Source organism: Scardinius erythrophthalmus, assembly GCF_964197995.2.
Source record: "Scardinius erythrophthalmus genome assembly, chromosome: 14".
NCBI lineage: Eukaryota > Metazoa > Chordata > Actinopteri > Cypriniformes > Leuciscidae > Scardinius > Scardinius erythrophthalmus.
Window position 1 is genome coordinate 10,410,920 of NC_138234.1, and position 27,635 is coordinate 10,438,554.

At 37.5% G+C, this 27,635-nt stretch overlaps 2 protein-coding genes and 1 long non-coding RNA gene across 4 annotated transcripts in view; 1 reads left to right on the forward strand and 2 right to left on the reverse strand.

The window, feature by feature from the left end:
* Positions 1–27,635, reverse strand: part of LOC308701967 — a 756,660-nt gene that overhangs the window by 46,467 nt on the left and 682,558 nt on the right. The gene's annotated exons all lie outside the window — the stretch shown is intronic.
* Positions 1,218–6,391, reverse strand: LOC308701941 (uncharacterized protein). The gene is made up of 5 exons (XM_081384423.1): positions 6,241–6,391; positions 5,184–5,510; positions 4,635–4,976; positions 2,647–2,780; positions 1,218–2,134 (listed from the first exon to the last, which is right to left on the reverse strand). The coding sequence occupies exons 1-5, from the start codon at positions 6,326–6,328 to the stop codon at positions 2,018–2,020; spliced, it is 1,008 nt and encodes a 335-aa protein (XP_081240549.1). The 5' UTR covers positions 6,329–6,391; the 3' UTR covers positions 1,218–2,017.
* LOC308701947 (uncharacterized protein) lies at positions 10,201–25,917 on the forward strand. 2 transcript variants are annotated; one of them, XM_081384436.1, is made up of 6 exons: positions 10,207–10,260; positions 10,473–10,793; positions 17,789–18,073; positions 18,179–18,313; positions 18,428–18,489; positions 25,530–25,917. In XM_081384436.1, the coding sequence occupies exons 1-6, from the start codon at positions 10,212–10,214 to the stop codon at positions 25,533–25,535; spliced, it is 858 nt and encodes a 285-aa protein (XP_081240562.1). In that variant the 5' UTR covers positions 10,207–10,211; the 3' UTR covers positions 25,536–25,917. The 2 variants fall into 2 exon arrangements, with proteins under 2 accessions (XP_081240561.1, XP_081240562.1); XM_081384435.1 differs by lacking the exon at positions 25,530–25,917 and having other exon boundaries at positions 10,201–10,260; positions 18,428–20,702.

A 27,635-nucleotide genomic window follows, 5' to 3' on the forward strand; every position in this document is an offset into this window, starting at 1 on the left:
TGAGCTCTCTTTCGTTTCTGAATCGACAAATACACACAACATTATGTCTAAATGCCCGTTTTGGAGAGTATTCACGTAAATAATGTGGGTTATGTCTTAAACAGTTGTGAATGTATCATGTGCATGCATCAGTGCAATTGGATCCGCATGTCATTCGACATGATCCGATGTCTTAAAGTGACAGTTGGTAATAAATAATGCGGTCTGTGTCCTTAATATTGATCAAGCAACAAAAGAAAAAGAGAAAAGCATTCACTGCTCGTTAATAGCTTTAAAATAAGGATTAATTATATTTAATTCATACAAATAAATATGTCTGTTTGAAAGAATAGAGAATGATGTGCAAGTTATAAAGAATAGGCTATCATTCATTGAAAAAGAAGACTGCGTTTAGGAAAAGTGGTTTTATTTAATTTTAAGACATTTTTTAAGTTACAGTAGTTAAATCTGTATCTGTATTGCACGTTCAAACTTTAAAATCATTCATATTAGCAGGTTAATGTTTTCTCTGGGAGTATATGGGTTTGGAATTTTTAGAGAAATTCTAAATGAATGCATTTCAATTTAAACCCATTATATTTTAAATCAAAATTTGCTGTCAAAATTAACACTGTGAGATTATCTTTTGTGAAAAAGATAGTCAGTGTTTTTGACATTAAGAATAAAATAAAATACATGTTTTGTATTACAGCCGTTAAATCTGTGTATGTATTGCATATTCAAACCTTAATACCATTCCATAACAGACTGATGTAAACATTTAGTCAGGTCAACTGTCGACTAGATTTAGTCGACTAAAATCTGCTAATATTTGTTCTACTAAAACAAAACTAGACTAAGACTAAAAGACTTAAGACTAGACTAAGACTAAAACTCTTATGATATTTAGTCGACTAAAACTAGACTAAGACTAAAAGATTTCAGATGACTAAAATGTGACTAAAACTAAATGGTGTGTTATTCAAAAGACTAAGACTAAGACTAAATCAGAATTTGCTGTCAAAATTAACACTGGTTTTACACTAGCAGCCACAGTAGTGACGGTACAGGAGTCCATGCTCAGTGGCTAAAACTGTTTAAATGCAAGTATGAAAACAATATACCACTAAACATTATTAGCCAAACTCATGCAAAACATGCAGTTTGAAAATAGCTTTCAGTTAGTGGGGCTTCTGTAAGAATGTATCTGGCAATGGTGTATTTTTTCTTTTTTCTTTGGTTGTGATTACAATTTCACTAACAATAAGTACCGTCACATTTATTGAGCTATTGCAGTATTTTGTCTATGTTTTTGTACCGCTTGGAAGTAGTAAAATACATTTTTTTTACCCCTCCTTCCTGCAACCATTCAACGCGCCCCTCATTTGCATTATTATAATGACCGTCCACGACAGCCAAAACATCGCATCAGATCTCGCGAGACAATAATGCCTTCAGAAATAAGGGTCTGAGGGGTTCTGTGTTGATTTTTTTTCCACTTTACTTTTTTAGAAGTGCCTGAAAGACTATAATAGAGCATTGGGTACCAAAGTTAAAACAACATAATGACTCCTTTAAGAAACCAAGATATCACTCACTGTGTCTGTCTGGATCACTGTAACAGCTTTAATAAACCGGTACATACTGAGAAACATAAAGCACTCGCTGATCTACTGCTGGAAATGATTGATTAACTCTTATCGTTGATTAACTGAACACTCTTCACTGGTGTTAATTGTTAATTATCTGAACATGCTCCTCCCAAATATATACACATATACATATTAAACATATATCAGACTTACCTCTGTTCATTGATAGTTTATCAGAATCCCTCCACCACCCCTTCTCCACACTTCTAGTTCTAGCTAATACCACAGGTGGAGTACTCTGGGTATGGGCCAGATCCCGAGCTCGGAGCCTCTCCCCCGGACAGCACGCTAAATACGCATAAAGCTTCACTCCATTTAATTACATGTAAGTGTGAACTCATTAAATTGGTATGTAATAGGTGAAATTTTTACTGATTGAGTCTGATTTAAGGATGTTCCATGTCCTCCAAAGGAATGTCATTGGGACCATGTGGTGGGTTATCAGCATCACCCTCCTGAATGACATTGGGTTCAGGTGGTGGGTTATTGTCAGCATCATCCTCCTGTAAGAAAACACAGATTCACAGTAGGTTACTGTTACGTTTGGTTGAAGCAGAGGAGGAAACAGGATCCAAGTGCAGCAGTCTTTTATTAAATAAACTCAAAACTTCACAAATACAAACTCAGACTCAGGAACAGGAACAAGACTCGGGAACGGAACAACCACCATAGTGCAACGATAAGAACTGACCAAGACACATGGCAGGATCACATGACAAACAGGGAATCACATTAACAAGACACAGAAACATGACAATGACAAAAACAAGAAACGAAACCCAAAACGTGACAGTAACAGTGATGAGAAGGATTGATGATTCAGTTACACAAACACAAACTGTACAAAATGTTTATTTGGGAATTATTGGTGTTTTTGATTGTTTTGACTGTTTAACCAGTGAATATCTGCTTAAGTACTGTTAAAAATACAAAAAATAAAAGTAAAGAGCAAAAACTTTGTTTTTGCACAGTACATCTCATATATCTTGTTAATTCAGCTGTATGTAATACTTACACTCTGTGGTACTGGTGCATGGGTCCTGTGGTGGCGATAGTAAATCACAGCAGCAGTTACTCCTGCAAACACCAGCAGAACACCAACAACTATTCCTGCTACAGCTCCTGAAGACACACCTGAACCTGGAACATCTACAGAGAAACAGACATTATTGTGAATGATAATCCATCCAGTACTTAATTTTTATTTTATTTAAAAAAAAAATTTTTTTAGACTCTTCTATGTTGATCATCAGCTGTATCAACAAGAAACAGCAGCGGGTACTATACAGTTATCCGGACCACACCTGACCACACGTGACCACAACCGCTCTTGGTTGGTCGTAGACTCGTAACCCCAGTGACGGGTAGGTTTAGGGGCGGGGTTGGGGTAGGGGTAGGTCATCACATGTGGTCCGGATAACCGTATAGTACCCAGCAGCATTCACTGGAAAACTAATATTATGCGTTTTTTAAGTTATCAAGTTAATAACATTAGGCAAAGTGTTATTGGGCAAAGCACAAAAAAGGCAACTCAATGTAGCCTGTGGGCCGGGTTAGGATTAGGATCCTTCAGTCCACTTTCTCTGACTCTTTAGTTTCATGTTTAATCACGTCACTAATTGGGGGGCGGAGCAGGTATTTAGTAAATCACTTAACGTGATGGAAGCAGGCTTATATATAGACACCTGGGGTCCTTAGACCAGGACTGTGTCAATGTACTGCTGGCTCTGGTGTGGTGAATCAGTGATTCAGGTGCTGTTTTTGAGTGTTCAGGTACGTTCAAAAGCTTTTTTCTTGTCTGTCGTTTTCACTGGGGGTTAGTATGCCAAGCGAATGTTTCATAGTGAGTGGACGAGCCGACGCTGATTGAGCCGCGGTGCAACATTGTTTCCTTGTGAGACCGTGACTGGGCGAGCGAACTATGGCAAAGTAATGCCAAACTACTTCCGTGTTTAACAAGCGTCGGCTGGATACTGTGACTGCAGTGGGATGTTTACATCCAACTTAGTGTTTCCCATTCACTGTTAATGCTACAACAGGTATGTTTAATTTCCCTTTGCCGTTTTAACTAATATGTATATAGGAGTGTATTTGTCTTGTATGCTTATGAAGACAGTTCAATGTAATATTGACCACCTTTGTTTACGAGGCCATTTTATCATGTAATGTGTGAAGACCGCATCTAAAACATGATTTGTATTGACTGTAAATCATGATCAAACAAGTATTCTTAATGGTGTGGTTGTGTTTACAGACCTGTACAGCTACACCTGAGTTGCTGGCTGCTGCTATCCATATTGTGTGATTTGATTGTGGGGTGCTGCTTATAGCATAGGTTATTTTATTTTTTATTTTTTTTGTTTGTTTTCCTCTAGCCTGTTGGCTAGCTGTTGTTGTATGTGAGTGCATGAATTGTACGTCGCAGGCTAGAGTTTTTCTTTTTGTATTTCCTTTATTCCCAATTCCCCCTTTTTTTTGTAAACTGCCTCGGTGTGGGTGGAGCCAGGGTAGTGCAAGAGACTTCACTGGAAAGTGGGTTTTGTTTTGTTTTTCTCTTGCTCAAGAAAGACATTTGCAGTGCCGTGTAGTGTGAACCTTAATGTCTTTTAACCATATTTCACGAGTTCACATCTACATATAATTAGTACAATAAGTTTATGCGTCTTTGGCGTGCTGTCCGGGGGGAGGGCTCCGAGCTCGGAGTTAGGCCCGAACCCAGAGTACTCCACCACCCCCCCCCCCCCAACCAACACCTTCAACTATTTATTAAAAAAGATTGTATTTTTATACTTTTCTATGAACCTGTGTTTGTACATTTTTATTGGGGCAGAGTTCCCCTTGCTCTGACACTTGCACTAACCAGCTAAGCTCAAGGGGTGGTGTAGTCAGTTGTACAATTAGGGGGCGCCACATCAACATTGAGTTCCTTTAAAAAAATATTGAACTTTTTTTTCTTTAATTCCTCAAAGGAAAATGCATTGCAAGATTGAATTATACACTCACCAATGACAGTAAGATTGAATCTCTTCACTCTGCTGATACGGAAGCTGCTGTTCTTGATGATGATCTGTAGTTTATATTCTCCAGAGTCTGTGTTTCTGATGTCTGTGATGATCAGAGATCCAGTCTGATGATCCAGCTTCAGTCTGTCTCTGAATCTCTCATTACCTTCATTGCACTGAACATCTGTACAGATATCAATGACATCTCCAGTGATTTCAGCGACGTGAATGTTATTAAAATACCACGTCATCACATCACTTGGTTTTCTTGCTTCAGCAGGATCAAAAGTGACGGATTCTCCCTTGTTTCTCTTCACTTCATCTCGTTCAGCAGCAGAAACACCTGAAACACAAACCAACAGATGCTGGAGGATCTTTTGCTGAAAACAAATAAAAACTACACAACATGGGAGAACTGTGAACATAACTTTGCATAAGCCCTTTCTTGACTTTTTATCTGAAAAGAAACATTTTGGTCTGCGCATATGAACACACATTAACAATGTGCTTTAAAAATATATAAACTGCATTTAAACATTTTTAGACTCACCTTGGACATTAACACTGAAGATCTTTTCACTGTCGCTGCTGTTGCTGAAGATCTTCAATGCATATTCTCCAGAGTCTATGTTTGTGATGGTCAGAGATCCAGTCTGATGATCCAACTTCAGTCTGTCTCTGAATCTCTCAGTATCTTCATTACACTGAACATCTGTACAGATCTCACTGAGATCTCTATTGATTTGAGCGATGCGAATGTCATTAAAATACCATATAATATCATCTTGTTGGTTTCTTAGAACAGCAGTGTATAAAGTGACTAAATCTCCCTCCATCACTGACACTGACACTTCATCTGAACCAACACCAGAGGCACCTGGAGAAGAAACAGTTAACATAAGAAAAACAAAACTATGCAACTATTATTTTCTAACGGATCATACAGATTGTGAGCAGAAAAATATGTCTGGATTCATAATGTAGCCTAACACATGGAAACAAACAGCGGAAGAACATCATTGATTTAAACTTTCACTCATCAGACAAACAAACACGAGTCTTTTGGATGATCTTATCTAACATTGATCCCAATACACATTTTAATCAAACATTTTCATAGACTCATAATGTATTACATGAATAGTACCCATAAAAATATTTCACGAAATTATGCTATTTTCCACAGCATCAAGACTCTTAATACAGACCGTTTCTTCAAAATATGTTTAGGCTAGTTCTCTCCGTAAATAATGTTTAGGCTACATTACCTTTTATTAATTTGGCAGAAGCACACTCACGTTACATTCAAGCTACCTTTGATCAGTTTATGCACTGATGTAAAATAATATTTACTAACAGTTAGTTTGTTCTTGGTTTTATGACAGTGACACTCCTGCATTTTCTTATCTTAGGCTATATCTGTGTGCCTGGTTTTTTATGCGAAGTCATTTACAAAGTTCCCATTTTAACGCCATTGAAACTGATTTGGGCTGATTCTATGATTTGTTGTCACCCAATATGCTAATAATCCTACCATCAATACATCACTACGATACATATTCGTTCAAATAAATCGGTGCAACGCCGTTAAAGAGATCATGTCTTACCGTGGTCGGTTGAAATCAAGATCACCGAGAGCAAATTAACTAGAAGCGACATTTTCCCCACAGAAATTGAATAGTTATTCTGATTCATAACTGTGCTGCTTTAAGGGCGTATTTGTAAAACTAGTAGCCTACTTGTAAGTGAAACTAACCTGACAGCATGAATGGAATGTATAGCGATGACGCTGTGAACGTTCTAATTTGCAAACCGGCTTTTCGCAGTCAACCGTTTGTAAAATATCGTATAGCCTAAATGTACTTTTATGGCATTAGTTTAGCCAATTAGTTGTTATTATGTGAAAATAATTTAAAGACCATGTCAAGTTTAAATGATAGGTTATTATTTTAGTTATTAAAAAAAAAAAGTAAACACAAGGCTATATATCATGAAACATGAGTAATGTGAGAGACTTAATAAATAAAATACATATGAGTCCAGATAAAAAAGACTTTTGACCCAGCACCTGCTGGTAGAACTTGAAACTACACAATAAGCATTATAACTAACTGCAATAAGCTTCTGTATTAATGTCATATAAAAATATGGAAGCTTGTTTCCACCCCGAAAAAAACAATTGTGACTATTTATCTCACAATTCAGGGTTTTTTTTCCTCGCAATTGCTTGCTAAAACATATCAGTTGCGAGTTATAAAGTCAGAATTGTGTGAAATAAAATGCAAGAAAATATCAGACTTGTGAGGTGACTTACCTTTATTATAATTTTTATTCCATGATGGAAACAAGGTTCCATAAATATCACTCTGAGTCCACACACTAACTAAATAAAATTAAAAATACATAAAAATGTAAATAAGAGAGAGGTTGTTGATTGTTAGATGGTCCTGTTACCCAAAGACAAAAGCATGTATCCCATAGTGCTCCATTGAGAAGCATTAGGCTACAACTACTTTTTTATCTATACATTTCTATTTATACTCGTTTCTATCTTCACTTGGAGAGGAATAAAGATGACTGAGTACCTTTACAAAACCACCTGACTCAGGGAATATAACAAGGCTGCACGCAAATTAAATTAACCAAAATGTAGATTTTATTAAGGTAATGCATAAATTAATCAAGCAAACAACATCAAAATAGAAAAAAAGAGACTACATAACAAATTGATACTCAAAAACCCCTGGTGTTGGAAAGGCCTCAATCGACAACCACTCTGGGGAAGAAGGAACTTTTTATCAGTCTATTCATCACCCACATCAACCACAGCTTGACCCTACCCTGCAAACACACAAAGAGAGAACACACAAAGACAAGACAAATGCCCTAGGCAACAGGAAAACACAAATGAGGAAACAGAAGCTAGTCAGGACTGTAACAATACATACTGGTTGTCATTAACCACTTTACCAAGTGTGCTCAAGCATATGCAACCAAGGACAATAACAATACTCAATGATTTCATTCCATACTTTTGCTCTGAACTCAGAAGAAACAGATCTGATGAGATATTCTGATAAATGTGCTGCAAGAATGAAAAAAGCATATAAGGAATTGCAAGTGAAGACCACAAATAGTCTAGCAATAAGGGAAAATATAATCATCAAATAAAAAAAAATATTTTTTAAGGTTTTATTTTTCAATAAGCAACTTAAGCAAAAAAAAATAATAAAAATAAAAATAAAAAATAATAATCTCTAATTCACTGGAAAAAAGGTTAAGAAAATACAATAAAACTCAACTTTCCTATCTCCCTAAATCAAAACAGCATGAAAAATAGGAATATAGGAGATAAATGTCGTCTTGCCCCCACACATCCCATACACAAAAGAAATATATTTGAAATATATTTTCAGGATATATTTTGGAATATATGCAAATATTTGAAATTGGCCCAATAAATATATTTCATACTTATATTTCATATATTTTTGTTATATTTCAGAATATATTTCAATGTATTTGGAATATATGCCACATATATTTTTGACACTTTTGGGGACCCATACAGAAAAAAATACATTGAAATATATTCTAAAATATAACAAAAATATATGAAATATAAGTATGAAATGCATTTATTGGGCCAATTTCAAATATTTTCATATATTCCAAAATATATCTTGAAAATATATTTCTTTTGTGTATGGGATCCCTTGTTCCAGAACTTTTTTGTTATGCTGGTCGAAACTCTCTTCACATCCTGATAGCAATCACTAAGTTAAGTGGTCTAAATGTTTTTACAGTTTCACAGTCACGCAGAGCCCAAGCACAACCAAAACAATGGTTTTCTCAATGAGTTTTGTTTTTTAACAAAGGGCCAAAGCAGCCATATCACCCTGTTGCCCACTGTAAGCAGGGTTGAGCCTGGTCAATATCTGGATGGGAGACCTCCTGGGAAAAACCAGGTTGCAGCTGGAAGAGGTGTTAGTGAGGCCAGAAGGGGGCAATCACCCTGTGGTCAGTGGGTCCTAAAACCCCAATGTAGTTATGGGGACACTATACTGTAACAAGCACAGATGTTAAACTGAGGTCCTGACTCTCTGTGGTCTTTAAAAATCACAGGATGTCCTCCTTTGAAACAAAGAGTAGTAGGGGTGTAACCCCGGCATCCTGGCCAAATTTGCCCATTGGCCTCCTTCGTCTTCCTCCTAATCATCCCTATATAGTCAAGTCAAGTCACCTTCAATTATATAGCGCTTTTAACAATATGGATTGTTTCAAAGTAGCTTTACAGTGATAATTGGAAATTAAAGTAGCAGAGATTGTTTTGGCTTTACAGCAGCTCTAGAATACAGTAATTGTCCAACTAAAGTTAATTTTGATTGATTAATTGATTGATTGATTCACTTATGTTGCGAAGATCATTAGTTATTATCTTAGGGGCCAGTAACATGACACCTTTCTAACAGAAAACTCACTCCGGCCACACAAAACAGTGCCTGGTGGCTCGAGAATGCACTCCCTAAAATAGTTTCCAAGGTGCAAATGATTATCACTTATCTCTGCGCACATGTGGATCACGTGTTCAGTCCTTCAGGCGTGTAGTCCTTCATTATACATAAACCCTCAACAAACTACTTGTCTGGCCTTAAAAATTTATAATACAGAATTATTTATCACGTCCACGTAGCCACGCGAACCGGAATCATCCCGACAACGCTTTATCTGTACAGAGGTAAAGGGAAGGGAAGGAGGCCTTCACAGGGGAGACACTAGTTGACACTTCAGGGCTGCGTAGTCGTCCGTGTCCAGGCGCTGGTCCTTTCTCAGATCTGGATACGGCCTGGATCCGGCGGACTGCGGGAAACCTCGAGATAAACGCTAATATTAGCGTTGACGCCATCCTCCTTATGATGTGCATCAGGATTTATGGGAAGTGTTCCCGGTTCCGGCTGACCTAACATTGAATTATAGAAGTCTATAATGTGTTATGTGTATAGGCCAAAGATGTTTTTAGTATTTGAGTTCCCAGAAAAGCTAAATATAAAATGTAAAAAAAAAAAAAAAAATTATATATACATTATTATTACTAAGTTACATAGTGTACCTTTAAAACCAAACATGTTCATCAGTGATTGTATATCAAGAGTAGGGACAAGTTTTTGTGCATTTTATTTTGTAATTTCACCAGAATGAAAAGAGAATCTACTCAACTAGAGGTTTACTTTGTGTTACGATACATCTGTACCACATGATGTTTCAAAAAGAGGTGGGGGCATGTCCCACCATTTCCGCCTGCAAATTACGCCTAGCTGTCAATCTGTGTATGTTATGTTTTTTTTATGGATTCAGTATATATATATATTTTTTTACTTTAAAACTGTTTTGTGAGGGAACTCTTAAGTTCATTAAAAGCAGGACAAGAAGAAGCACTTCACCTACAAACTAAACACAAATACACTAAATGTGCACTCAACTAAAAGATGTTTGCCCAGATAAAACCACATTTCTGTAGAAAACCGACCACAGCAGTTTCAGTTTGACTAAGATGTGCTGCTAGTGTCATAATGTGAGAATGTTTCACACGCTTGCTTTGTTCTGTTTTTGCTGGTGCCGTCTGACAGGTAAGTTATAAAATGTTTATATTTTTTATAAATATCAGTGACAGTCTTCACAGCTAAGCCACATTTCCGTGCATTTTAAATTATGTTAAGTTCCAGAAAAACTCAACTTTCCATGTTGTAATTACACCATTAATGTAATGTTCATATATCTCACCTTTCTTTAGTAAGTTAGTTACAAACTACAGCTGATTTCTGACTTTGTAAACCATCAGGTGTGTTTGGTGATTCAGTGTCAGTGATGGAGGGAGATTCTGTTACTCTAAACTCTCATACTCAAATGCGTGAAGACGACTACATAATGTGGACATTTGGAGCTGAAAAGGATCTCATAGCTAAAATGAATAAAAAGAAGCAAATCTTCTCCACATATAATGGTCGGGATGGGAGATTCAGAGACAGACTGAAGCTGGACACTCAAACTGGATCTCTGACCATCACAAACACCACAACTGAACATACTGGAGATTATAAACTAAAAATAAATGGACTAAAACTGACATCAAAAACATTCAGTGTTTCTGTAAGCCTATATGGTGAGTAGAGATCATTTGTCCTGCCCTTCAAATATTCTTGTATTTTAAAGGAATATTCAGTACAAATTATGTTCAATCAACGGCATTTGTGGTGTAATGTTGACTACCAAAAATATTAACATCAAAATTTTCCTTACTTTTTTATTAAGCAAGACTCAATGTGAAGTGCTTGCGTCAACGAAGCTGTGATCAAGTGTGTTGATTTAAAGTAGAAAACCGGGGCGTTGCAATAATCCAGACGAGATTAAATAAAAGCAATAGGCCGGGAGCCAGGTCCACTCCTCAGGATGTTTTTTGCTACCTTTTTTTCACTATTATTTCCTATTATCTTATACCTTGGGCCATCACAAGTTGATAATGACCACCCCCAACTCGGCCCCGTTTGGTCTCAGGGGCCATAAAACACCCTTTTTGGGGAAAAGCTTGTGGCGGAATGATGTAATTGTGAATATAAAGATACTGCAGCGACATAAATGGCCATATAACCCTAAAATTTTGCATGGTGTATCCTGACACATAGGGGAAACTAGCAGAAAAAGATTCTGGGCATTGCTGCCTTTTTTCTGTCAAATATCACCCTCAACATACCCCAAAAGATTAAAAAATGGCTGTCCGCCTGACAAATTGTCATCAAAAGTGATCATTTTCAAGCATTTTATTATATATATCACTGCCTCAAATGTACATGAAAAACTTCCCAAGTTTATAAGCTTCAATTTAAGTCCAAGATGACCTTTCTATCTAGAGGATTATAGCTGGTATAACCAAAGTTCTCCACTGTACCTCAAATCGGAGAAAACAGAAATTTCAAGCATTATCATTCTATATTGGATTAAGCATATTTTATACATATATGAACAATGTCTTTAACAAGAGTTGAGACTTGACTTATGAGCTATATTATATTAAATGAATTGCATGAAAAGTGAGCAATGTTATGCCCCTAGGTCAGGGCTATTCAATTAGCATCATTTAAGGGCTGGATTATTAAAGGGGGGGTGAAATGCTATTTCATGCATACTGAGTTTTTTACACTGTTAAAGAGTTGGATTCCCATGCTAAACATGGACAATGTTTCAAAAATTAAATTGTATGTTTGAAGGAGTATTTCTGTGCCAAAAATGCTCCTTCCGGTTTGTCACAAGTTTCGGAAAGTTTTTTTTTCCGAGTATGGGCCTATGTGACGTCAGCTGGGGCGTAATTTGACTGCACGGCACGCCTCCAGCCGCTCGTTTTTATCCAGAAAGACTCGGTACAGCCTATCTTTATTTTTTATAAATATAATAAAACTAAAGACTTTTTGGAGATTTGAAGGATGCAATACTACTCTATAGGTACTCAAGATTAACATGAGATTGACTGAAAATGAGTGTTTCACCCCCCCTTTAAATCGAAATGTTGAGAAGGGCCGGTGAGTTTAGCTTATTTATTGAAAAATTATTTATTACTTATTGAAACATATAGTCCATGAGCCAGGGGGGTCCATCGGTATCAATGGGGGGGCAAATGCTATCATTGTTTTTTGGCAAGGTATACACCCCTAGTATTAGAAAAATCACGATAGCAGTGCAGCGGTGGTAGCGAAATCACTTTTTTGAGCTCATGAAGTTACTAACCCCCTAAAATAAATTCCGTTTTTGAAATCTGGTGTATATCTGGTTTAGGCTCATGCTAGGGATATTATCAATATTCTATAATATGGTGCTTGGTATCGTTGGAAAGGGGACCTTTTAGGCTTTCATTTAAGCCCAGTACTGAATCTGTCTGACAAACACAGAGGTCACATGACTTCTTTAAACCAGAAATAACACACATTTTTTCACAATTTCCGCCTAAACTGTATGCTTTCTTTTATCCCTGTTGCATGAAAGAACACCACGGACACAAAACTCAACAACTTCAATACTTAAGGCACTCTGATTACTCAGAAAAATGTATAATATACCCATACTATTTATTTGTGAGAGCCTTAAATTAGACTTGTGCAACCAGCACAAGTCTTCAAAATAGAATAGAGCCAATAGAATGGACAAATAGAATACCCTATTAGTCCAGGGCCAAATGGCCTATTTATTCATGTTCAGTTGTAATAAAAAGTAATTGTTTCAATAGTGTAGTCAATGGTGTTGTAAACATAACACTTGTAAGTGGTTTAACAAAATGTTTCTATCATTGGATCAAGTGCATCTATCCATCATAAAAGTGCATCTATCCATCATAAAAGTGCATCTATCCATTATAAAAGTCCATCTATCCATTATAAAAGTCCATCTATCCATTATAAAAGTGCATCTATCCATCATAAAAGTGCATCTATCCATCATAAAAGTGCATCTATCCATCATAAAAGTGCATCTATCCATCATAAAAGTCCATCTATCCATTATAAAAGTGCATCTATCCATCATAAAAGTGCATCTATCCATCATAAAAGTGCATCTATCCATTATAAAAGTCCATCTATCCATTATAAAAGTGCATCTATCCATCATAAAAGTGCATCTATCCATCATAAAAGTGCATCTATCCATTATAAAAGTCCATCTATCCATTATAAAAGTGCATCTCTCCATCATAAAAGTGCATCTATCCATCATAAAAGTGCATCTCTCCATCATAAAAGTGCATCTATCCATTATAAAAGTGCATCTACCCATTATAAAAGAGCATCTGTCCATCATAAAAGTGCATCTATCCATCTTAAAAGTGTCTCTATCCATTATAAAAGAGCATCTCTCCATCATAAAAGTGCATCTCTCCATCATAAAATGCATCTATCCATTATAAAAGTGCATCTATCCATTATAAAAGTGCATCTATCCATCATAAAAGTGCATCTATCCATCATAAAAGTGCATCTATCCATCATAAAAGTGCATCTATCCATCATAAAAGTGCATCTATCCATTATAAAAGTGCATCTATCCATCATAAAAGTGCATATATCCATCATAAAAGTGCATCTATCCATCATAAAAGTGCATCTATCCATTATAAAAGTGCATCTCTCCATCATAAAAGTGCATCTCTTTATCATAAAAGTGCATCTATCCATTATAAAAGTGCATCTATCCATCATAAAAGTGCATCTATCCATTATAAAAGTGCATCTCTCCATCATAAAAGTGCATCTCTTTATCATAAAAGTGCATGTCTTCATGTTCATTTTATGAAGTATACTTAAGTAATTTTACCCTCTTGATAGAGGCCAGTGCAATCAGCAGCAAAATCTTCAAAGAGAGAAGCTTTAAGTCTGCTGACTTCAAAGGCTCAAAGGGAGCATCCTGAAGAGCTTGAAGCACCAGGGAAAGCTCCCAAGAGGTTATGGAGGGGGGACAAGGAGGGTTTAACCTTCTCGCCCCCCTAAGGAACCTGACGACCAGTTTGTGCTTTCCATAGATGGCACATAGATGGCAACTGATTTGCCATCTATGTGGTCGTGATAAGCTAAAATGGCTGCAGTATGTACTTTGAGGGTGGATAGAGACAGCCTTCGCTCCAACCCTTGCTGCAAAAAGGAAAGCACGGACCCTATTGAACATCTTCGGGGGTCCTCTCGGCGAGAAGAAAACTACTTGACGAACAGGTTCCACTTCAAGGCACACGTCTCGTGGACGGCGTCTGTGCAGAAGTGATGGTGTTAAGTGCCTATGGGGGTAAGTCACCTAGAACCAGAGATTGAGTTTCCAGAGGTCCGGACGCTGGTGCCATAGGGTGCCCTGTCTCTGAGTCAGAAGATCCTTCCTCAGAGGAATGGGAGGGACTGTCACGAGGAGCATGATTTCTGGGAACCAGGTCTGGGTGGGCCAATAGGGGGCCACCAGAAGGACCTCCTCCTCGTCCTCCCTGACTTTGCACAGGGTCCTACCTTTGAAGGTGTTCAAGCAGTTCAGCACCGACTGAGCGCGTTTGCTCTGTGAGGCGTGCTGTCTGTGTGATCGAATCCAACTCCATACCGAGAAAAGAGATCCTCTGGGGGTGAGTTTGCTCTTCTCCCAGTTGGCCGGAAGACGCAACTGGCTGAGGTGCCTGAGCACGTGGTCCCTGTGTTCGAGATAACTGATCTCGAGAGTGTGCTAATATGAGTCAGTTGTCGAAATAGTTCAGGATGTGCACACCCTGTTCTCTCATGGAAACAAGGGTCCCCTCCGTGACTTTTGTGAAGACACGGGGAGACAGGGATAGCCCGAAGGGCAGGACCTTCTACTGATATGCTCGCCCCTCGAACGCAAAGCGCAGAAATGGCCTGTGTTGAGGAAGAATCAAGACATGAAAGTACGCGTCGACCCTTCAGGTCGATCGCTGCAAACCAATCTTGGGGATGGATGCATTCGAAAATGCGTTTCTGCATGAGCATTTTGAACCCACCACATTTCTTGGGTACAATAAAGTAGGGACTGTAGTGCCCTGACCTCCTATCGGCTGGAGGGACTGGCTCTATCGCGTCCTAGTAGGACTGGGATCTCTGCTCGCAAGACATGGGCATCGGCTGCTCTCACTGAAGTGGAGTGAATGGCCCAATCCATCTCCGGGTCGCCCGTCCTAGGGCTGCTTGCTCTTGGCTTTACCGCCCTGCTTGGCAGGGGCCTGGACGGGTAGGGGGTTGCCTGCCTGCGACTGGCTCCTTGGCTCCACTTAGGTGGAGGCTGCTGCTGCAGCGCGGGAGCGAGGGCAGACACAGAAGGCCGCCCCGGCGACGAGCAGACTGAGGGGCTGCGGGCAATGGGGTGGAGGCAGCAGCTGACCGCCGCAGCAGGATGTGCTTGATGGTCTCAGTCTGCTTTTCAGCCAGTTTCTGCTGGGCAAAGTTCTCGACCACCTTGCCTTTGAGTGCTCTCAAGCGCACCTTACCAGCTGTGAGAACAGCTTTTGTTTGCTCAAGTCAAAACAAAAGCAAAAAAAAAAGAAAGTGAGAGAATAAAGACCGCTCGCTCTGCTGTCACCCGCACCAGTGTGGAGAGGTCCGAAGAAGAAGAAGCTCACTCAGTTTCACAATCTCCTTGAAGTTATGTAGAACACATCGAAGTGCTTGGCTCCAAAAACTGATGAAATCCATATAAATATAGATGAAGATGAGGAAAATGATGATTAAGAGTTTATATTCTACACTAATACAACACACTAACATGACCAGTCATCAAAGTACAGCATGGATAAGCAGCAAAAATATCTAATAACCAAATAAATGTTTTCAATTTTATGTTTGAGCTGTATTTTAGTTTCGCCATTTGGCTGTAAAGAATGTTTACCTGTACAGAAGGTTACTAACGTTTACTCTATTGAAGGTTTTTTGATAACAGACTACACACTAGAGTCATCTTTATTCCTTGAATTGCGAGGACTTTGTGGACTTATGGAACCCATATGGAATGGTAATGCTTGAAAATACTGTTTTCTTCGATTTGAGGTACAGTGGAGAACTTTGGTTACACCAGCTATAATCCTCTAGATAGAATGGTCATCTTGGACTTAAATTGAAGCTTATAAACTTGGGAAGTTTTTCAGATACATTTGAGGCAGTGATATATATAATAAAATGCTTGAAAATGATTACTTTTGATGACAATTTGTCAGGCGGACAGCCATTTTTTAGTCTTTTGGGGTATGTTGAGGGTGATATTTGAGGCAGAAGGCAGAAATGCCCAGAATCTTTTTCTGCTAGTATCCCCTATGTGTCAGGATACACCATGCAAAATTTTAGGGTTATATGGCCATTTATGTCGCTGCAGTACCTTTATATTCACAATTACATCATTCCGCCAAAAGCTTTTTCCAAAAAGGGTGTTTTTTGGCCCCTGAGACCAAACGGGGCCGAGTTGGGGGTGGTCATTATCAACTTGTGATGGCCCAATGTATAAGATAATAGGAAATAATAGTGAAAAAAAGGTAGCAAAAAACATCCTGAGGAGTGGACCTGGCTCCCGGCCTACAAGAATAAGCTTCTCTATATCTTTAAAACTTAAAAAGTGGCTCACCTTGGAAATATTTCGTAATTGATAAAACATGACTCAACCTAATTCTTAATGTGATATTCAAAATTCAAATTGGTGTCAAAATAAACACCCACATTTCTGCCTTATATTGGGAAACACCTTATTAAGAGACTCAATCTGACTTTTATTAAAGCCCTGAACGATTATCATGACTTCAGTTTTCTCAGTATTTAATTGCAGAAAATTACAAGCCACCCAGTTGCTTATATCTGTTAATGCTTTGAGGACATCTAAGCTTGTCGATAATTGGAGCGCAGTTATAAATATAACTGTAAATCATATGCAATTTATGATTTTCTGGATTACAGATTCAAGAGGTAACATCTAAATTGAAAACAAATTTGGTCCCAGCAGGGAGCCCTGTGGAACACCACAGTTGATTGTAGAAGGGGAAGATAAATTATCTCAAACTGTGCAAGTAAACCTCACTCCTCTGATCTCAAGAGGTGCTCTTGCGACTGACACTAGAGACTGCGGACTTTAGTCTCCTTGTTAGAGCGCCCGCCTCCCGTGCAGACAGGCCCAGTTTTGAGTCCCGCTTAGAGCGGGGCGGTTTGAACAGGAGGGGCTAAACTTGCACTGGCCTAACAGTGGAACAGTGCTTATTGATGGTTTTGATTAAAAACCCTGCATTATGGCAGTTGGTAGTTATTAATTTTGAGATATTAGCAGAACTTGCAGCCTTTGCTGATGAACTAAAAGCCCTTTCAACTGCTCAAAATGAACATGAAGTTTTGTTGATTTCCATGCATAAAAATACAAATGGAAATAATTTTTGTGGTAATCAACATTATTCCACAAATGCTGTAAATTGAGTTTAACTGGCGCTGAAACCAGAATATTACTAAACTATTTACATATTGAAATGTTTAATCATTTTGTAGTTTGAGATGATAGAAACACCGCCATCACACTAAACACTCACTCAACACATTGAGCCGAAAATACAATTTTGTTGACTAGATCTATCCAGATTTCTGTTTATTCTCTCATGTTTTTCAGCTCGTCTGCCTGTTCCTGTCATCATCAGTAAATCTTCAAACTGTACATCATCAAATTGTTCATTGGTGTGTTCATCAGTGTTGAATGTGAGTGATGCGACTCTCTCCTGGTACGCTGGAATCAGTGTATTGTCCAGCATCAGTGTGTGTGATCTCAGCATCAGTCTCTCTCTACCTCTGGAGGTGGAATATCAGGATAAAAACACCTACAGCTGTGTGCTGAACAATCCCATCAGCAACCAGACCACACATCTGGACATCAACACACTCTGTCACACATGTGCAGGTACCACAGCACTGATGATATATGTGTGTGTTTACTGACCTGATCTCTGTCTTCTGTTGGAGATCAGACTGAAGTGTTAAATTCTTTCTTTAATTATCATTTCAGAACGGGACGGTCAGTCTACTTCACAGCCAGTCTCAGTGTTTCTGATAGTGTTGATCTCTGCTGCTGCTGGATCTCTGATGATTGTGGTTGCAGTCGTTGTGATCTTCTGCATCTACAGGAAATGTAGAAAAACAGGTCAGGAGAGCAAGCAATTAATGCATAAGGCGAAAAATTTTTAAGGTACAAATTTCAATATAGGATTAAAAACATTGTTGTTTTAACATACTGTTTCTGTGATTATTAATGCAGTTCAGACCCGGGAGGAAGACAGAAATAATGCAGCATCCTGTCAACAAAAAACACAAAAAATGGTAAGATATTATAACTGTGTTGCAAGAAGCTGTTGCAGTCAGTCTGATTCAAGCTTTTGTGAGTAAAATGCCTTAAACAGGAAAAATATATATATACTTTTATACTATTAATACTAAGTATAGGCCTAAAAGTATGGTATTTTTCCTCAATAACAATAAAAGATTATTGATAGAAATTTATGTTCAGTGATTCATCCAAACATAAAAATTCTCGTATTTATTTACCGTACTGTTACAAACCCGCATGTCACTGTCAGTCAACTTTCTGATTAAGTTATGTTGTCTCTCCTTTTATGTTCCCCTGAAGAAAGTAACGTAACTTAAGTTTATCTTCTCCATCGTGAGTTATAACGGCACTTCCGTGTTCAGGGAGAAAGTGATGCCTGAAGATGCTCGTCCTTCTTTATTCGTGCTCTTTTAGTCCACTATAAACAAGTTTCTAAGCTTGGACAATAACAGGGTGAGTTGACGTTTGACCCTGTGTTAGGTTTCACTGGTTCTGGTGTCTGTTAAGTTGTGACTCCAGAAGTGAACCCAGGTAGCAAACAGATGTTGGGCCAACGTCAATATTGGTTGGTTACGTTGGCCCAACCTATTTGATAGAAATACAACGTTGGGCCAACGTTGGTATGGTCAGCTGCAATGGCCCACCACTTCCCTCAAATATATGCATGCAGCATTTCATGTTTTACCATTATTCCCAGTCAACATTGGCAAAACAGTGTCTGGCTCCTTTTTATGACGTTGTTTCCAAGCAACACAATGCATCAAATGTGTGAAATCAGAACAATGTATAAAGATTACAAAGAAATGACAGTACATTGTATGACAAAAGATGATTACATAAAATAAAAAGTGTAAAAAAATGGATAACGTTACCTCTACATTCACATTTTGTGTTAAACTGAATATGTAGCATAAGTGGGTGAAATGAATAAACAGGTTCAATCTCTCCTTTTATAAAAAAGTAGGCTACTTTATTTATTATTAAAGTTTATGCTAAACAAGTTTACTGTATAAATACACTATTTAAATAAGTAATAACATACAAAACCAAGACAAAATATGTGCAAACCATTGCATAATGTGCAAAATATATACTGAGCTAAAAACCGACCTATTTTATTAAAAATAAAAACTTTTTTAGCGCAATATATTCTTCTTACTAAATGATAGGTTGGGATTATTGTGATTTCATTACCTGAAAGGGAAAAGCACGCTGATTATCATCAAATCGACCAAATCTGATATCTTCCAGATCCCATTAGCAATGCAACAAAAGATCAACTTAAAGGAGTCATAATGTAGAAATTTCACTTTTCCACGAGAATCAATGTATGTTATGATTGCATAATGATTGTACACTGGCCGGGAAGCCGATATTTAAAAGTGAAGCGTTTGTTTACCTCAGGGTTTGTAAAATAGGCCACGTGCACGCGCACGAAAAAACGAGATTTTGATTTCTTCCCCTTCTTGACGTCAAGACGGGGGAGGATATCCCAAATATGGACACCGCAAACCTATGCCGCGGGAAGCCCGCCCCTCTCCCCCTCTGATTCAGTTTAGTCGACTCGAGAAAGATGGAGAAACCGAGTGTAGCCTACACCTGAGATGCTCTGGGTGACTGCCACAAACAACATGCAAATGTGTTTTATCTACCAAAAACGGACGAAACTATCAGGGAACAGTGGAGGAAATTCATTTTTAATGACGCTGTCCCAACAACTCTTTCAAGTGGCGTATCGTTAGGTGTGTGTGCTAAACATTTTACACCGGATCATTTACAAATTTGGGGCAAAATCAGGCGAACTTGGCCTCGAAGCTCCGTTTGGGAAAAGGTGCCATCCCAACCATCAGGGACTTGCCAGAAATTGAAAAGGTAAGACTGTGTTTGTATTGCTCTACTGTGGTTAACCATAGATATAAATAGCAGCTAACTGCTAATGCGGCTATTGTATGTAACGTTACCTGCGAGATAAACACGGGGAATGGACTCTACGAATGCTAGTCACATCTTTCCACTTTGTTTTACACTAGCAGCTACAGTAGTGACGGTACAGGAGTCCATGCTCAGTGGCTAAAACTGTTTAAATGCAAGTATAACATCACGTTGCATGTCTAATGAAGAAAAATATTGAATGTCTAAATAACCATAACGTGCAACAAGGCAAAAACACCACATGATAGTAAAAATCTCAAAACCACTGTAAGCTAAAAAAAAAAAAAAAAAAAACTACATCTCCGTTAATGTAATCTACATTAAATAAAAGGTAAATTTATGTGGGAGAAAATAGCAACACACGTTTTTGCTCATTACTGATGTTAATGTATGTCTCAGTCAAAATGATTGTCTTTACCATTCAGAGACATCTTGATGTAGAACGTCCTTCCATCGTTCCATCTTCACTTTCCAGCTCTGTCTGGTTCAGAGTCCGGCTCAAACATGTACGGTTGAATCCCATATGTCGCGGCCGGGTTCATTGACACTTTGCGCCATGATGTCATTGTCAGTTTGTAATGATATGCTAAAGAGTTACCTGCGGTGTCAACCCCCCTCCTTCCTGCAACCAATCAACGCGCCCCTCATTTGCATTATTATAATGACCGTCCACGACAGCCAAAACATCGCATCAGATCTCGCGAGACAATAATGCCTTTAGAAATAAGGGTCTGAGGGGCTCTGTGTTGATTTTTTTTCCACTTTTCTTTTTTAGAAGTGTCTGAAAGACTATAATAGAGCATTGGGTACCAAAGTTAAAACAACATTATGACTCCTTTAAAGTATAGCTGGTAGAACGTCACGGAGTAGCAGGTAAAGTCGCGCATGCGCAATAGAACGCCGTTCGGTCTGTGGCCAGAGGATGTGGCATGAACAGTTACCGTGGATTCGTGAAAGAAGCACTAGAAAATATAGACTATTCTCCAGATAAAAATATAGATTATACAATACATAGACGACAGCGATCATTAAACAATACAAATAGCCTACAAATCTTAAAACTATGGCTGGTCAAATAAGTTATTTTAGCCTACAGAAACAGTTCATTATAAGGCATGTAAAGCCAAATTGTGTTACTTTTTTTTTTTTTTTTTTTTTTTAATATGACTGCATTTTTCCTTGCAGAAATCAAAGAAGGAGGCTGTGTATGAAAATTTCCCCAAAAGACGATGATCAAATACAGTATCTACTGGAATAAATGTTAGAGCTCATACAGCCTTGACTCACATCTCTTAGTTCACATTATTCTTAAGTTTCATGCTTTTTACACTCTCATGTGTTGTTGTAATGTCTGAAATTGTGTTTTCCGTGTTAGTTTAATTTAGTGGTTCACACATCCAGAAACTCAACTAAACGGTCTATTTATAACTTAATGCACATTGAAATTCACTTTTGACTCAACACAGCATTTTTGGATACATTCTTTTTTGTCAATAATATTATTTATTTATTTACATTCTTTATTCTTGTGTTACATTCTGTAGCCTATTTTGTACCATATCTTATATATTGTCTGTTCATTTTGTTAATTTATGTTGGTGTGCTAAACTAAAGTGCTCTGTCTGGAGTGTATACCAAACTATGGAATGACAAAGCTGACATAATAAATAAATAAATAAATAAATAAATAAATAAATAAAAACAAATACATAAATAAATACACAAACAAATATATTCAGAAATGTAAAAAAATAAAATAAAAAAATAAGGCCTAGGCCTATTTATACTTTTATTTCCTTATTTATGTATAATTGTATTTTTTCCACATTTCTTTCTTTTTTTTTATTTACTTATGTATGCATTTATTTATTTCTACTTTTATTTATTTTCACATTTATTTATGCATATATGTATGTCTACATCTTGTATTCATTTTGATGTTTTTGAGGTGGTGAAAGAAAGTAGGCCATCTAACCCATCTGTGTCTTTTCTGTACACCACCATTATCCACGTGTATCCGACTGCAAACCACTACAAGTTGCACACCACCTGCACTGATGTCGTCCATATACATCGTCGGCCATTTTAGATTGGCTTTCTTCTGTCATCTTGCAATCATCAAAATAAAAAAAAAAAAAAAGTAAAAAAAAAAAAAATCCCATTTAAAAATGGCGTAAAAAAAAGCCCATCTATGTGATCATTTTATTATAACATAATATGATATAATAGATATCACAGGAGAAGCGTGTTTATCCGAATATTTTTGTTGTTGTTGTTTTGCACACACACACAAAAAAAATCCTAACTTCACAGAACAGCTCCGCCTCTAAGCAACATGTGATGTTTTCTTATGAATGAATCAGTATTTGAACAAATCGGCTGAAATAAATCACTGTTTCCATCTACATATCATAATAGGAATAACACCTGGTCACCAATTCAATTAATAAAAATATAATAAGCTATAAGATCTCCCTAAATAAAAATAAATTTATATTGTTTCATAAGTATATAAAATATCTTGACCAAAAATGTATGCACCTCTTGATGGAAATAAATGATGTTATTTCAATAAAGAGGTGCATCAAAGATCTTGTAGTGACAATGCAAGAGTCAAGCGCACTGTAAAGTCTCCTCCAGCACATCCCAAAGACTTTGAATGATTTTTAAAGTCTGTATCTTTTACAGTCTATAGTCTGGACTGACAATTCATGTGTGAAATCCAGGCATAGACTCTTGGGTATTTGCTTATTTAAATCCAAACAGTGACTTTTAGGATAAACAAACCCTTACATTATTATAATAAAACTAATAAACATGTGCAGTGTCACTAAATTACCCTCTCACACACCAACATGAATGATAGAATTATGAATGAAACTATAACATCAGAAATGAAACATTATATGAGGGATTGAGTAACAACAGCGGTAAAGTCACACCTTAATAAAAATGTGCTTTTCACCACTACCGAAATGTATGATTTCAGCAAAATACATGTTTTTATTGAACACTAATGGAGTAACAGATTTTGTGTGAAAATAAAGTATAGAAGTGTTTTATTTGAATTAAAAATCTTATAAATGAATGAGGTGGCAATTGTTACCAAACAGACAAATGGGGCAAAAGACAATGAATACAAATGACTTTAGCTAAAATAATGTTTTGATGTTCAAGTTAATACTTGTTTAAAACACTAACTTTAGCAAAGTTTGAAGTATTTTCTGTTTATTCTGAATCTGATTCTGGTGCTCTTTGCTATTTTTCTCTCTCTCCCGTGCTTTTCTCTGCCGCTCTCCGTTTTTACTTTCACTTTTGCGGGTGACGTTCTGATTGGTTCGTTTCTGCTGTCAATCATCTGAGAGGAGCGGGTTGAGCTTAGACATAATACATCAACTGTTCATGTAATACTGATCAACATACAACTTACTGATCATATTCTATATTCAACATTATCTATTTCATCATGTTGTGCTATATACCATTGATTAGTTTTATGTACATTTGCTCACCTGTCTAATAAAGTACATGCAAGAGTGACTCTGTCAAGTCCAAGTTAGTCTCGGACGTGGAGCTCTCGGCATCTTGAAAACGCCACACTGATATTGATCCTTGTTTTATTTCTCCTTAAGTCTGCTTGCCATGGTCCATAATGTTTGAACAGAACAACAACAGCGTGAGCGTGCGCTAGACGTACTGCCATGGTTACTAAGGCAGTACAAGCGGAAACCAGGGATAATGTGGATATTATGTCATTGACAGGCGAAAAGTTACAAGGGACGGGCACTATTTTAAATTGTGAATTTGTCAGAATTTACTAATTCTCTGAAGCATTTAGTACACAATTAAAAGAAAAATATAACCCTGCAAGTGCATGGTTTTTGGATGTTTTAATACAAAATCTTACATATTGTACCTTTAACATCCATGACAACCTACTCTCTACAAAAAACAATAGTACAAGGGGTGGCAATCGCCCCTAATGTTCAAATACAATGGTAGACCCACATGTTGCATTGAATGCAACGTAACTTTCCAACGTATTCTCATCCTAGGGCGTCATATAGTGATGCTTGTGACATTTCGTCGACATCGAACGCACATGGCACCCTTTAGCGTCAATATGACACGCACAGAGCTTTGTTCGGTTATGGGTAGGTTTAGGTCTAGTGTAGGGTTAGGATTAGACCGCTAGGAGGCGCCTTCTGGCCCATATCTATCTGCGTCTCATATTGACGCTAAAGGGTGCCATGTGCGTTCGATGTAGACGAAATGTCAGAAGCGTCAGTATATGACGCCTTGGGATGAGATCGAACTTTCTTACCTATCCGGGCCTTGTAACATATTAAACACTTGACGAAATAAGTTACATTACAATGGAGAGAAACAATTATACAGGAAGAATCTGAACCAGCCATCATTTCAGAAGGGGACAGAAATGTTAGGTGTAATAGTTTTAACTGACCTTTTGTCGTATTGACAGATACATATTTTATCCCATCTCTTGCTTTTAATTCAATAAGGAATCAAGGTATTTAAAATTTTAGATAAATGTAAATTTTTTTTTTTTCCATAGACAGCAATGGGAGACTATAAAAAATTATTTTTGTTGCATAATAAGAAAAACACAAAATGAAGGGCGAATGTCACAACACATATCCCTTGTGGGGTAAACACATTTTACATAATACAGTATTATTATTATTATTTTTATTTATTTTTTTATAAAAAACGATTTTAAAAAATATACATTATTATGTTACAAAATCACATTTTAATTTCTGGGGTTTTCTTGAGATCCTGTGGGTGTAGGCCTACATTAAAAAAGAATAACGTACAAGTGTTAATAGCTGTTTTCTATGTGGATATTGTAAAATGGAATTTTATCCCTGTGATCAAAGCTGAATTTTCAGCATCATTACTCCAGTCTTCAGTGTAAAAAAAAAAAAAGTAATAATTTTAAAGTGCATATACTTCAATAGTTTAAAAACCAATTTATGTAGTGTGATGGGAAAAATTAAAGGATAAAATAATAAACTGTATTCTGAACTAACTTTGATTCTAACAGCAATAACCCATGATTTTTATTTCCTCTTTCTAGGTCTAACATTCTAACACTTGAAATCACAATGTACTAGGACGTTCTGTTCTTGTCTATTTGGGTGATGGAAAAATTGTTTAATGCTGACTATCAAGAATCAAGAATATCTGTCTATCCTGTCTCATGATGTATTGAGTAATCAACGGAATTTTTTTGTGTTTTTTATGTTTTTGCAAATGCCACCAGACAGAGGGTGAAAAGGAGGGGGCTTGCATCAATCTGTTAATAGAAAATGACTGCATTAAAAGTCATGAGTTAGGCAGGTGATTTGGTTTCTGTGCGTCATGTTTTCATCCTATATAACCTGATGTATTTTTCTATGTGGGTGAGATTTCTTTGAGAACTGCTCGAGAAACTCTCCCGGCCGTGATTAAAGCATTTAAAGGACAATTGCCAGAGTTTGTCTGTCATTTATGCTGCGCAGCAAGTAAACTAGTTTAGGGAAACAGAGAAAGCAAAGCTGGTGATCTATAAAGTGGGGACGTCAGGAACGAGACCCAAAAGATAGAGCCAGGCAGTCAGTTACAGGTGATCTATAAAGTGGGGACGTCAGGAACGAGACCCAAAAGATAGAGCCAGGTAGTCAGTTACAGGTGATCTATAAAGTGGGGACGTCACAGGACGAGACCCAAAAGATAGAGCCAGGTAAAAAGCATATTAGGGAAAAATCCACAACAGTAGCCTACATTAACATTTACATACATAAGTATATCAGCATACAAAAATACAATTGCATATACAAAATTATACAAAACAATATTTTATTTTTTAAAATCTTCAAAAATTTAAATGCAACATTATCCAAAAACAGAAAGAACAAAAAATACAACATTGTAACATTGACTGTCATATTGCTTTGCTTATTGTTATACTTAATTTATTTGTTAATTTGCATTGATCATGATAAAGGACAATAAAAAGGAAAACTGTTCTCACATTTGTTACAACCTGACCCTAAAGCAGAATCATAATACCCTGTATTAATAAACAATTAATTACTACTTCTACTAATTCTACCACTAATAATAATAAATGTAAATTCATATCACAAAATTATATAAACTGTAAATTTACTACATGAATGTCTGAACATTACTGTTAAAATAAAAATTATGTGATTTAAACATGATTTAACCTGCCTTTCACTCAACTTACCCCAGACAATAACATTGAAGATCTGTTCACTGTCACTGCTGCTGTTAAACTGTAGATGATAAACTCCAGCATCTGTGTTTCTGATGTCTGTGATGGTCAGAGATCCAGTCTGATGATCCAGTTTCAGTCTGTCTCTGAATCTCTCTTTACACTGAACATCTGTACAGATCTTGCTCTGATCTCCAGTGATTTCAGCGATGACAATGTCATTATAATACCATCTAATCTCTTCTTGTTGGTCTATTGTAACATCAGTGTTTAGAGAGACTGAAACTCCCTCCATCACATTCACTTCATGTTCACTAACACCATGAACACCTGAAGAAGACACAAAGTTGAACACAATTATACAGGGACCAAAGATCCGGGCAAGGATGCCAGATCGAGCCGTTTGCCTCCTCACCGGTATCGGCCACCGGGCGGTACTCGTCAGCTGCATCAGGACTGGAAACCAGGCTTGGTTCGTCCATAATGGGGCGACGAGTAGCACTGGGCATCCGTTTTTCCTGATTCGCTCTAACACCTGGGGTAGGAGCGTGACAGGGGGAAACGCATAGAATGGGCAGCGGGGCCAGACGTGAGCCAGCGCATCCCTGCTCTTGGAGAAAAATTCCTGACAGTGAGCGTTCTCTTGAGACGCAAATAGGTCTATTTTCGCTCTGCCAAATGTGCTCCATAGCGGTTTGACTGTCTGTGGATGTAAAGACCATTCTCCTGCCGGAAGATTGTTTCTGGACAGTCTGTCTGGTCCCACATTCAGGTGGCCGGGCACATGCGCTGCTCTGAGCGAGCGCAGATTGTGCTGAGCCCAGACCAGGAGGCATTCCGTCAGCCTGTGAAGGGTTCTGGATTTGATACCTCCTTGGTGATTTATATAAGCCACCACTGACATGTTGTCCGAATGGACCAGGACGTAGTGTCCTATTATCTGGGGACAAAAACGCCTCAGCG